A 13,109-nucleotide genomic window follows, 5' to 3' on the forward strand; every position below is an offset into this window, starting at 1 on the left:
GGTCCCCTCCAAGCCAAACCATTCTGTGAGTCTATGAACTGCTGAACGTTTGCAGGAACGAGCCTCCGGCCATGCGGGCTGCCGACAGCTCTGCGAGAAATACACCTGCTGAAGGAGCTCAGCCCCGGCCGGGCCCACCAGTAACACCCTGCCGCTGCACCAACACGAGTGCCGCTGTCAGCCCAGGCAGCCCCGGGGACCTTCACCGACTCACGGAGCAGTGAAACCCCCAAAACAGTGACCAGAGCTACTGCTCCACTGAGGAGGAATGTCACAGCTCAGCACCCTGCCCGCTCTGGCACGGCAGGCAGTCGGCAGCACCCGTCCCAGCCCCGCGCTGCCGGAGCATCGCTTGACCTGCCTTTATCCGATTGCTGCCCGAGCTGCACTGAGAATAGAAGTGCTCAAATCCTCTTTGCTGAGCACTTGACTTCAGCAGAGGGGGCAAAGTCTTAGAGACGCGAGCAAGGAGGAGGAAAGGGGGACAAATTCAGGGTGGTTTTGCCAGGCCAAGGAGAAGAGGAAGGGGCACCGTTTTGGGGGAGAGTGACCCATGTGATTCACTGGGGCAGGTTTCATGGGAAGAGGGAGGCAGGGATTTGCACACACACACACACGTGCTGTTGTATATTCAGCCGTGCAACGCTGGGGCCTTCACTTGCTGATACTACAGGTTTTAATGAACATCTCACCATCCTGCCCATACTCACGTGCCCTCCCGGGGGTGGCAGGAAGGGGACCCTCCACAGCGAGGAGAATTGATTGAAAATACAGTGCAGCCAGCAAGCCATCGGCTGGGCTGGAGAGAAAGCTATCTGAGAGGGCTTCCCTCCCACAGGGCTGACTTCCAGAATACCTCTTAATGTCACAGAGACATATTTTTTGGAAGAAGAAAGAGGCCAAGAAGGGTCCAGATACTCCAGTGCCTGCTCTTCCGTTGTGTCCCACGGTCACAACCATGAGTTTCCCCCACTACTTGGGCAAGGTTGTCTCCCGCCTGCTCCACGCTCACCTTTCTCTCCAGAAATCGAGTAGATGCTGTTGTGCCGAGAGCTCCTGCCTTTCTAGAAAGGGAGAGGTCAAAAATACAACAGAGTTAGTTACATCTCAGGCAGAGGCGGCGAGAACAGTCCCTTTCAGGCCAGCTGGAAAGCTCTGAAGGGACAGGGCTAGCTTCACCAAGCTTTCCGCTATCCACTCCCTTCGGGAAACTTGAAAATACTTACTGTTGCTCCCTTAAAGAGCACAACAGAGCACTGATTAATTAATTTGCATTTGTGAGAAGTCCTCCCAGGAGAAGCAGAAAAGAGCTTTGTATCAAAAATCAGGTCTGGGAGATGTGCTGGTAGCATCTGAGGATGTACATCGGCACAGGCTAGCCTCACTAGATCTACATTTCAAATCAGTGTGGAACCAGACTGGCTGGGTTTATTTCCTCGATTCCAGCCCCTACCATGATACTGCAGCACCTGGGACCTCAGGTCTGCTAGGGGATATTTTCATTCCTAAAAATAAGCTTGAATTTGTCTACAAATATGTTTCCTACATTTTTCAGCTCACCCTGCCTCCTGCCATGACCCTATTTTCTGTCTTTCAAGAGAAAAAAATCTCTCCCCCTTGCCCAAGCCTTCTGCTCCGAGCAGCCCGTGTGGTTAACAGATACGTGCTGCTGCTTCTGCACCAGGCACTGCCCTCTCCCCCAAGCAGTCGCCGTGGCTGACCGCCCGCAAAGAAACCAGCCCTCACCTCGCTGTCCCGGCTGGCGCGGCGGCTCTGTGTCACGCACTGGATCTGCCAGGGCAGGGGCTGGTACACGAGGTACGGCAGGGGCTCTTCACGGAACAGGCTGGTCCCAAGCTGGACACGGAAAGGATTTGCAGCAGGTAAGAGGACAGGAGAGAAGCAGAGGAGCAACAGAAAGAGCTGCTCCTCCATATGCTCGTGATCACAACCCATGGTGGCCTTGCCAGCTGTGGTGCGGCTCAGCATGTCTGCCTGGCGCCACACCGAGGAGCGATTCCCACCATGAGGTAGTGGAGCTGCAGAGCTCCTGGCTACGGCTGAGGCCGTGTGGCTCCGCAGGAAGCGTGGGTGGCCCAGCCCTCCCGCCCAGGGTGGCCTGGTTTAGAGAGGCACAGAAGGCCATGCCCGGCAGGGCAAGCGGAGACCTCTGCCTCCTCTCCCTGCCCCGAGGTATGTCTGGGGACAGGGAATTGCAGAGGGCGGGAGCTGGTCTAGAGACCGCAGGAGAGGCAGGACGCGGGGCTCAGAGCTCTGCTGCAGGCTCGCACCCCGACACTGGGACAGTCACTTCCCCTGCATCCCACGCCACGCAGCAGGGCCAGGGCACGCTGCTGCACGGCGCTGTGGGACCCCCAGGCACCGGCCCTGGGGAAGGAGCTACCAAAGCCAGAGGCACGGTCAGCGGGGCCAGGACCCAGAGAGTCAGCCAGGCTGGTGACGCAGCCCGCGGCCAGCCTAGCAAAAATTGCCACATTTTTTCCTCTCCCCACAGGGGCGCAGCCCTAGCCGGGGCGGGCAGGGGAGGGTTTTCCTTCCTCCCCAACCCAAAGAGCTCAGAGACTCAACATGCACGTTTGCAGCACTCACTCACCAGACTGGGAAGCCTAAGTACCTCCACTTGCTTCCTGCGTGCACGAGCACAACAGGGAACTGCCCTCTGCAAAGCTGCTGATAAACCTGCCAATGCTACGGTGACAAAAACTCAAACGTGCTCCCAAGCCAACACCACGGGCAACTTGCTGAGGGTGGGCGGACCTGCTGGGCTGCACACCACTGCGGGGGTTCGTGGTGCAGCCCCAGCTGTGCTGGAGCAGGAGCCTGGGGCAGCTCCAGGCCACAAGAATGGCCAAGGCCACGTTCCCACTGCTCACCACCTTCTCTAACAAAATAACCCACACGCTTCTAGAAATGAAGTGGAAAACATTAAATCCTACCTGCTGCCAGGCCAGCCCAGACTCACCTGTCCAAATGCTCTCACCACAAAAAACAGTGCTGTCATCAGGGTCGCCAGCATGGCTGGGGTCTCCGGGGGCTCCCTCGGTTCCGGGAAGTCAAAGCTCTGGGAGCGACGCACAGCGGTCTCCGAATAGCCAGGGACTGAAACGCCCCTTCTCCGGCAGGCGGACTCCAAGCTCCTTAATGAGCTTACAGCTCATGTTCATCTTGGCAGAGTAATCATGCACTGTCCTTTTGCTCTTCTAATCGCCGAGTTTCTCCGACATATATAGTACTGGCATTCCAGGAAAAGCAAATCCTCTTCTCTACGTACATACGCAGGCCAGTGCGCGCAGACACGCGTGCACACGCTCCACACCTCAGACCCATGAGCCAGGGCAGACCTCCTCTGCTCAGGAGTGCTTCTCAGCAGGACTACAGCGAAGTCTCCCACACCCAGAAGGCACCTTCGGTTCAGATGGGACGTCAGATTTCTCAGAGCCGCCCTGTGCTCTTCGCACAGTGGCTGCCTCAGGAGTGGGGCAGGGGACCTGTCCCCAAAAGTGCCTGCCTGGACAATGTGTGTTGCCATCAGAGACCTCCTCCAGTAGTTCTTACCACAGCTCTCCAGCAGGCAAAGACACACAAGTGCAGATCAGGCACAGCAAGAACTGGGGTGATTCAAGGTTTGGGGATGGTTTGTGTTTTGTTTTTACGGATGTGCCTCTAACTATCAGCCTCCATTTCTGCATGACCAGCTGATCCACATTTGTTCTTCCTGTGCCTCATCAGCCCTCTGACTCCAACAGCTTTCCTCTCCCCAGCATTCAGCAGCAATCGTGCGCCTTCCTTTCCCGCCCTCCCTCCACAGGCAGAGCACAACTGTGCGCAGCAGGATCCCAGCCCCTGCACGTGTCCGTGTGCCTCACGCGTCCTCCGACCACATTTGGCTTTGTCTTATGTCGTACCAGCAGCTCCAATCATGTTATGATCACCCAGCATCCCCACACCCCCATCCATCTGAACCTAGGATTTCCAGCGAGCAATGCACTGTGCAGAAGAATCAGAGCCGGAAAAATCAGGGCTCCCTTCTCCCCACCATTGCTGTCACCGGCCGTGTTACACATCTGCAGTCTCCCAGCGCTGGACAGTCCCCAGCCAGGACACGTGCGGCGAATGCCCCATTGGACAGAGGCAGCCTTCGCTGCGGTGGCTGGAGACGCAAGACAAGCTGAGCCTTTCACGAGACTACCTTAAAGGGAAAAATCCCAAAGGAGCAAACATGCACCGCCTGGAAGGGCTGCTACGGGTGTCCCAGGGCTGCCGAAGGAGGCGAGAAGGGGACAGGAACAAGCCATGGGAAGAGAACAGCACATCACCAATCCTGCCTGATTTCTGGTGAGAGCGTTGTTCAGCGGCCCCGCCGGCAGGACTCCAGCAAGCACACTGCTGCAGCAGCAGCGCCTAAAACACCACTTGGGGGAAAATTCACGGCTGCTCCAAAATAAATGGAGAAATCAGTAGCAACAGCCAATCTGCAGAGTTAGCCAATTTTAACACATCCCAAGTTGCCGGAGAGCAGCTCTGGAGCAAAGCCCTGTTCCCCGCCAGCGCAACACAGTTCTCCCCATTTCCCAGGGAGAACTCCCCACCTGCTCCGGCAGAGACCTGAGCATCTTCGCCCACCCCGCAGGCAGCCCCTCCCCGGGCGCCCAGCTGAGCCGGCCTTGGGCACGCAGCCCGTCCTCCAACCTTGACATAAAGCTCCAGAGCGAGACAACCATTGTAACGAGACTGGACGACAGTTTTATGAAAAGGGCAGGATATGAGCCCATGAAAAGCCGTCCCGCTGGCTGAAAGCCCCATGAAGAATTGCTTTTGCAGTTTTGTTTTTTAGCTTTCTATCTGCCCCTGCATTTGCTACCCTGGCCCGATACTTAATAGAATAATGGTAATAAAGCCACAATGAGCTGAAGCGGTCTTGGAAATTGCCAGAAATGACCTTGACCAGACAAAACATGAAAAAGCCCGGAGACAAGCGAGGGGAAGATGTGAAAGGTAAGTACAAGCTGGATATCTAGGGCTACAACAGAACGTCTCAACAAGAAAAAAATAGAGCTACAAACATCACCCTCATGCAAAACAGGCTCATGTTGATTTAATTTGCGTACAAAACCAGATACAGCTGCTATCACAAGTTTTAACAGGAAAAAGGAACACGTTTCAAACCAAGTTATTGCTAAGAAAACAGGCATTTCTCCGCACTAATACACGCTTCTCCGAACGCACAGACCGGGCTCAGCGACGCGGCTTTGGGCACAGCATCCACCAGGCTGACAGCCTCCTCGTGCTACAGAAAGCCAGAACCGCAGGGTCCCTTCTAAAATATCTAACTGGAAGAACTGCCGCGTCTCCCACCAATAGCCAGGAAACTGAAAGCAAAATCCTTGCAGACAGGGATTGGTGCAATCCGACAGCAGATGGGAAACCTGCATTTTGATCCGTCCCTTCCCACAGAAGGACTCCTCTGCCGTTCCCTGTGGGCATCTGAGGTCTCCCCATGTAGCCAGAGCCGGTAAGAGCTAGCTAGGCTTTCCTCAGCAGGACACCAGTGAGATGTTCTCTACTGGGAGTGCCTGCAGAAGGACTACCTTGCGCTTTGTTAGCAAACAGAAGGTGGAGAACATGGACCTGACCAGAGGATCGAGCTGTCCTAGGACAAAGGCTGGCCAAGTAATTAAAAAAAATGCTAAGGAAATCGGCAAAAAATACACACAGACATTCTTAAGAGTTTTAAAATGATTAAAATGATGTTCATCAAAAATATACTTCGATTTGCACGTAAACATTCCCCTGCCACGCTCACAGTGTGAGCTGTTGCGGTGGTGTGCCAGTACACAACACCCGGGAAGCAAAGCAGGAGGGGGTTCTGCTTTACTCTGCTGCACATCATTAGCCACCGAGGCTACACAAGAAGCACGAAAGGGTGCAGAGCAGCAGCTTTACCACCCTCCCTGCATCAGCCGTCTCTAGAGAGAACGGCTTTGAAGACGATTTCTCACAGATGGGATCCCTTGAAATGCAGACTTCTTCAGCAGACAAAACGGCAAGCGGCTCAGCATTTTTTAAAGCATAAAATATTTAAAGTCAGCTTGGACGAAATACTGACAAAGACAACCAAATACCACATTTCCCACTCAGCAGTACGAAAACCTCGCCCGATTTCTCCCCGATGGTTACAGCAGCACCATCTGCCCCCTCCCAGCTCTGTGCACCCCGTGTTCTGGATACAGCCTCTCCGGAGGAACACCGCTGCAGCCACCCGGTGAGCAAAGCAGCGAGCCGCCATCTCGCAGCTGAGGTCCGAGAGCCGTGCATCGCACGCCTCAGCCAGGTTTCCAGCCATGCAGAGCCCATGTCTCGTGAGACCTGCTCTCCCAGGAGCCCAGCAGAGCTGCTGCAGGAGCAGCAAGGCCAGGCTCCAGGCTGGGCACTGAGGGCTCGGGTCTGCCTCCCCAGCCCTGCTGTGTGGAAGGAGACCCCAGCTGCTGAGCTGAGCTCCGGATCCCTCTCCCCAGGGCATGGAAGGGCGCAGGTGGGGCTTTGTCTCAACATTCACACTAGGCTGCGTTCCTTAACAGCGCCTGCACCAGCAGACGCCGCCCCGCGCTCTCTTGCCATCCCTGCTCCGCGTTGCCATCGGCATATTTGTAACGCAGGAGAAGAGCTCCCATAGCACAGCTATGCTGCGCAGCTCTGGCTGGCGTGGCAGAAAGAGGAAGCAGGGAGCGCTTTTCCAGACCTGCCATGAAAAGCCACTCCTGGTTTAGTTCCTATTGCTTCCACCCCAAAAGAGAGGAACGTTTCCCGAGAGTCAGAGTCTGCCATTCCCCGATTCTGTCCCCAGACTCTGCAGCCATTTCGCTGCTCGCTCTCCCCTGCTCGCTCGCGTGCCAGAGGCCAGATGACTTGGCCCACCTGGGAATCTGCTGGGCATCAGCGTGGGCTCATTTCCTGACACATTTCCTCCAGCAGAGCCTCAGCTGGATTCACATCCTCCCCCTTGACCAGTTACTCAAAGTCCTCCGTGATTCACAGGTCTGGCTCACGATCGCTAGAATACTAATGAGGAACTGTTGATTTATTGAAGCCCTGATATTTCACCACTGGATTAAACAGTCTATAAAGTATATTTGGACACATTACAGGATTAGAAGAATCCACGTGGGAAGCTCCCTTCCTCCGCTCTCTTGTAAAGAGACTTTATTTCAAGGGCACAGCACAAAGACACAGCGGAGATGGCTGGGTATCACTGAAACCCAACGTATCGTTAGGGAGACCGCACGGGCCCCAGCCACCGTCTCTCCGGAGCCAAGTCCCACCTTTTAGTAATGGTACACTTTAATTTGTCTGTTTTCATCCAGTCCTAGCTGAAGTAGGCTGGGGCTGCTGGCAGGGGGCTTCTGTGCACCTGGGAAGAGAGATCTGGCAGCTGGGTGAAGGAAAAGCCTGGCTTACAGGAGGGATTAGCACGCATGAGCACAGCCAGCAGACAGGACAGGTACGGAGGGGCAGGAGCCAGCCTTGCACACACGTGCTGTACTTAGCCTGCTGCATCCAAGTCAAATGGAATTAAAGGGGGATTAGGGAATTCAAAGGAGCACCGTGCTCAGGACAGCGTGTGCTACCGGAGGCCTGAGGGATTTGCTGCTGGTATCAATGTACACCGCAGAGGAGATACCGACAGCCCCAGCATCATGCTGTTACAGCCCAAACCTGGAAACATCCCTGCTAATAGCGCTGAGAGGTCTCCCTCATTTGATCCAACCGCATGCTACGACATGCCTCAAAACCGAGCTGGAGGGAGAGCTCTGCCGGGGAGCCCCAGCCCTCCCTGCCCAGCCACGCGGCCGCCCCACGTGCCAGGTCCACGCGTCTCCAGGCACCCTTGCCTCACAGAGACGCTGCTCCCTCGTCCTGGGCTGCTCAGCGGGGACCGCCCATGGCAAAGCCACCGATGTGGCTGGCGCTGTATCAATGGCCTCCAAGACCAGGCCCCTGCTGTCTTCTCCATTCTGCACTCTTCGGTTAATTTTTTTAAATTCTCACATTACCAGCTCCAACCGCTGTGTACCACAGCAGAGCAGCGGCACTAAAGAGCATCACAGCACAACTGGGGGAAGGGAAGAGACTTTCTCGGTCAAGTACAGGCTCAAAGAAGAGCAAACAGGTCACTCATGCTCCAACTGCTAAACATCGTATTCCTTTGCAGAACCGGAGACTAAAATAGAGGCTAAGGCTTCGAAATTGCTGTTCCATGCTTTAGGGCTCCTGATTCACTCACCTCCTGCTGTCTCCTCCTACCTGCTGCAGGAAGCTGGAGTGCAATTAAAGAGCAGACCCAGGCAAAGGATACGCTTTTGAATCCCTCTTGAAGTCTTCTAGCCATTTCTTGTTTGTCTCAATCATTCCTTGAATGCTCATCTTCTCTGACTCACTGCTCTGGAACTGGGAGTGCTGGAACAGCCGTATTTGCTCACTGTCGCATGAGAGAAAGAGACAGCTCAAGTGGGAAAGAGAGGTCTAGGCAGAAACAACCCCAGAAATGTCAAAGAAAATGATGGGCTGCTACAGGAAGAGCCACGGTTAACAAAAAGCCACCTCCTCTTGGCTCAACGTCCTCTGCCCAACCACATTGTAGAGAAAAGCTGCAGCAGCCCCCCACTATCAGGCTGCTGTCCTCCTTTTCGTCTGTATAGCATCGGAAAGGTTTGGGTGGCAGCCTCCACTCCATCCACCCACGAAGCATCGCCCGTCACGGCAGAGCCGGCGTGGCCCAGTGCCAGCACCCTTGGACCCCGGTCCTGGAATAAGGGTTATCAGCACAGCTATGATGGCAGCTTCACTGTAGAAGCTGCAAGGCAGCGCCACACATGGGGCAGTGAATAACTACTAGTGTCTAACTTGTCTACTTAACATGTAGCTTATGATTTTGGTATCTACTTGTTATGTGAAATGTGACCTATAAATCATTCCAGAGAAATAAAAACAGCGCAATGAAACAACAACTCAAGGAAAAAGACTCTTACTCTGCAGGTACGTATCCCAGCTTGTTGTCCAGAGGCTTGGAACTTCCACTGAGCGACGGGAACCCACCTGGAAAACAGACGTTAAGTACAGGCCCCAAAAAATCTACAGTCTTTACATCTGGGTGCATTTGCTTTCTCGTACTATGGACACTGTCCTCACAAGCTGAGCCACCTGCCGAGGACATAGTGGTGTTACAGAAACCGAGATGGTGAGCCCTATCTGCAATTCACAGGAGGCTTCCAGTGAAGCAGGGCTGGCTCCTCTTTTGCTCCCTTCCTTAGCAACGACTGCTTTCTTGGGTGTGTACTGAAGGCTGAACTGCCCCAGAAGCAGGATGACAAGGATCAGCCATATGCTGCACTTCCTGGAATGAGGTTCTCATTCCTTCTCTCATGAGCACCCTTCCTATCAGCAGCACCAGAGGATCTGGCCTTAGCAGCACGGGAAGGGCGAGCCGGTTAGAACCTGCAGGGCTGTGAAATCAGAAGTCCTAGGCAAGCAAGCAGATGGATTAATAGGAGACTTACCCGGGAAATACTTGTGCCATTTCTCTGCCAGGATGCTGTCCACTGACTGTCCAGCTGTGAAGGAGCGACTAGAGCTCGGCCCAGTGCTCCAGGCCCACTGGTCTACCAGAGACACGCCGGTGGGGGGCACCACGGAGCCACCTGCCTGAAGTCCTGCCAAGGAGGCATACGTAGAAAGAGGGACGCCGTCGCAGGGCGTCGAGGTGAAGAGTGGAGACTGGCGATTGTTCAGAGAGCCCAAGATGCCGAGGGCTCCGTTCAGTTCACTAGTGATGCGCCGCAGAGAGTCTGTCAGGCACTGGATCTTGTCCAGCTGAGGGGCAGGCCGTAAGTCGGTTCTCAAATCAACTGCCAGAAGAGAGGGGAAAAAAGAGATCCCTGGGAAGGCAAGGGAGACATTGCCTCCCTGACAGGAGACTCGCTTTCCACTGTGTGTTGCGCTCTGAGCTGCGTTTGATCAGTGTGTGCTAAGTGGGATACAGAGGCAAAAAGCTGGCTTTGCAGCCAACAGAGGAGATACAGACTGACAACGAGGATTTGTGCCTTGGAGGCTGCTTGGGCACAAAGTGGAGGAGAAACAAGATAGCAAGGACAAGATCCTCCAATGCTGCAAGAACGGGGCCTGCAGGACAAGCCTGGACATGCATTGGTGCGTGTTTCACCTCCCTGCTCCATCCCTCTGAGTGCTACCGTACCCTGTACCGTGCAGCCATTAACATAACGGTGATTCCCTTGCAAATGGCCAGACCTTTCAAGAGCTGCACCCCCGTGCTGAAACCCCAGTACTGCACCTTGCCTCTCAGATGAGACCCTGGCACAGGCGATCATGCTTTACTTCGACGGTCTCACCGCACGCAAACTGAGCAGGAGGCAGAATGGATTGGTTACGCTTCACACGCTCATAAAAAGCAAAGCTCTCTAGGCCACCAGCCAGGCTGGAGGTAGGACCAATAGGACTGTGCTGATACAAGGGCCCTCATCTCATGGCGAGAGAAAACCCTGAAGTTTCACATGTGCCTGCAGATATTTTACTGATCAGGGTCAGAGAGACGATCCCAGACTGGACAGATTGTCAGTCTGTTGCCATAGGGAAGTTTTCTAAACTTTCTTTAAGGCTCAGCCTTGCCAGCCTTCCTGCAAGCAACACAACCCTCCTGCCTTCCTGGCTCTTTAAGGGGAGCCCTTCTTCCCACCTGCACAACTCCAGCTACAGGCAACTGAAGGCAAACAGAAAAGCACAAGCAGAGGACAGAGGGAACTGCAGCAGCCTCTCCTGCCAGAGATGTGAGGAAGAGGAAGCCTGGACACCTGCAGAAGAGCAATACAGCTCTGCGACAGCAGAGGGAAAAGCTGAAGCCAGATTTTATAATCCCCTCTAAAAAGAAAGGTAGAGATTTAGAAGGCAAGTTCACCCACAGATTCCGTCCCTCTCATCTGCCACTACAGGCAGGACATAAGTTTTTCAAATAAAATGTGACATACAGAGCAGTCCCAGTCACAGATAGCAGACCTACCTTAGATGCTAATCAGCACAAGTGAGAACAACAGAAGGGACATCAGGGAGGCGAGAGGGAAAGCCAGAACTAGGTCTAAAGCATTATACATTGGGCACAGCATATCAAGCCAATCAGGCACTTACATTGAGGCTGATGCAGATTTACGCTGGATGTGCTGTTTGTGTCCTCAGACTCGCTGAGATCAAAAGTCACCATCTTCTTGCACGCAGCACTCTTCAGCGTATCTTCATCTGAAAGCTGGTCAAAAGAAGGAAAACAATGCAAATAAAACCCGCTGTTCTGTCCCTGAAACATAAAAGCCACTTGAATACTGCCTACAGCTAGTCTACACAGGCTGGACTGCACAGACAGGCATAGGCCAAGTGAAGGCAGACTCATCTTCAGTCCCTGACGGTAAAATCTGAAAATCAAGAGACTGCTTGGTCTCTGGAAGAAGCACGTGCGTGCACTAGGGGCCAAATCTAACAGCCACGTGAATGGGCCCTTCTAGGCAGAAGTCAAAGTGTTTTGTGCTTTAAATAAGCCTCAAAACTCTTGCATGGGCTGGGTTCTCTCTTTGCACCAAGGACAACTGCTTGACCATCAAAGGTCTCGTGCTCTTGCATCTGCTGCTACCCTGCCTAAGGCCACGTGGTCCCAGGCAGAGCTGAACAGATTCCAAGGCTTGCCCTGGTCAGGAAAGCAGACTCGATCCTAGCTCACATGAAGTGACCTGCCCTTGTTTTCTCCAGGCTCAAATCATGCGGCTTTTTCAGGCTGCTTTCTGTATCCACTCTGCAGCCACATGCTTAACAGTGAGCCCAGATGTCATCAGTGGAAGGAAGACACAGTATTTGCCATCTTGACCAAGATATAGACAGTTACTAAGACATCTAGCCATTCTGATGTGAGGTTTTACTTTATACTGTAGGATACTTCAGCATATCGGTGTTAACAGCAATTCGTTTCTGACCTAACAAACAATGTTCTCACGAGCCAGTGCACTCAGCAGGTTTTCTCCACCCAGGTCCATCTCTGCCGCCAGCAGCCCTGCCTGGCAAGCTGCCACCGTAGAAGAAAGTCTCCACCCCAAACCCCAGCCCACATTTGTCCTGTTGGCTGCAGACCTAATGAATCACGGGGGTCATAGTTCAATTAAGTTTGTCATTCTCCAACTTTGTGACTAGCCTTCTCTCTCCCACCGTTCTCAGACAGACACACCATTCTGCTCTCAGAGAACGTGTTTCTAAAACTCAGCTCTGCTGGCAAATGCCAGTCCTTGGCCCCCAGCTAAACAGCCCTCACAGGGACCAAAAGCCCTCAGAGACTCCAGCCTAGGGGAGGAGGCCAAGAGCTCTGGGCAGGGTGGGAGTGCAGCTGGGTAGGCACAAGCAACAGTGATGCTGGTAGTTACCTCCTCCAGCAGTGAGGACTCCAGCTGGCTTAGCTTCTCTTCTTTCTTCTTCAGCAGCACCTGTCCTTTCCGCATAGCCGACTTCATCTTGTCCAACTGCTTTGCTTCCTGCAGTGGATCAACAGCCAAGCCAAGAAGGAAAATTAAACAAGAATGACAGGAAATAATCTACGTTAGTGGTCACGGTGACTTTCATTATCTCACTTCTACTCAGCACAGGAAATCATGCTGCTGGAGTTAAACTGCTCCCAAGTCTTCGAGAGCATGGGAAGGGGAGTGTACAGAGGGCAGAGCACATGCCTCAAAGCAAGTTCACCTGGAGGAAAAGGAGGTTTCACTTCCAAACCCTGCATCCAACAGGGTCAACAGCTTTGGTTCTGCAAACGTAAGTGCTCTCTATCATCAGTGGAGGAAACTATGATCTTCCCTGTCTTTGGTTGGCATATCAGCAGAGCTGGCAAGTACCTGAGAACCCTTTTCCAAGCAAGGGTGAAATCACTGTAGAGCTACAACCACAAATTTGTACCTGCTGATGGGATGGATACCTTTTGTCACTTCCTTTGCAATGAGGAAAAAGTGTGTTACAGGATTTGCATGACACAGGAATCCCTCTTTGCCTACCAA

At 53.6% G+C, this 13,109-nt stretch overlaps 1 protein-coding gene across 1 annotated transcript in view; it reads right to left on the bottom strand.

Moving 5' to 3' along the window:
* Nucleotides 1–1,012: 1,012 nt before the first annotated feature.
* CEP164 (centrosomal protein 164kDa) overlaps nt 1,013–13,109 on the bottom strand; it is a gene marked incomplete at its 3' end in the record, with an annotated part of 46,093 nt that continues 33,996 nt past the window's right edge. The window contains 8 exon segments of the mRNA XM_009577521.1: nt 1,013–1,064; nt 1,747–1,857; nt 2,984–3,131; nt 8,375–8,497; nt 9,048–9,114; nt 9,576–9,923; nt 11,215–11,329; nt 12,486–12,593. Coding sequence (XP_009575816.1) covers nt 1,013–1,064; nt 1,747–1,857; nt 2,984–3,131; nt 8,375–8,497; nt 9,048–9,114; nt 9,576–9,923; nt 11,215–11,329; nt 12,486–12,593 — 1,072 coding nt within the window.

This window comes from Fulmarus glacialis, unplaced genomic scaffold, assembly GCF_000690835.1.
Source record: "Fulmarus glacialis isolate BGI_N327 unplaced genomic scaffold, ASM69083v1 scaffold17505, whole genome shotgun sequence".
NCBI lineage: Eukaryota > Metazoa > Chordata > Aves > Procellariiformes > Procellariidae > Fulmarus > Fulmarus glacialis.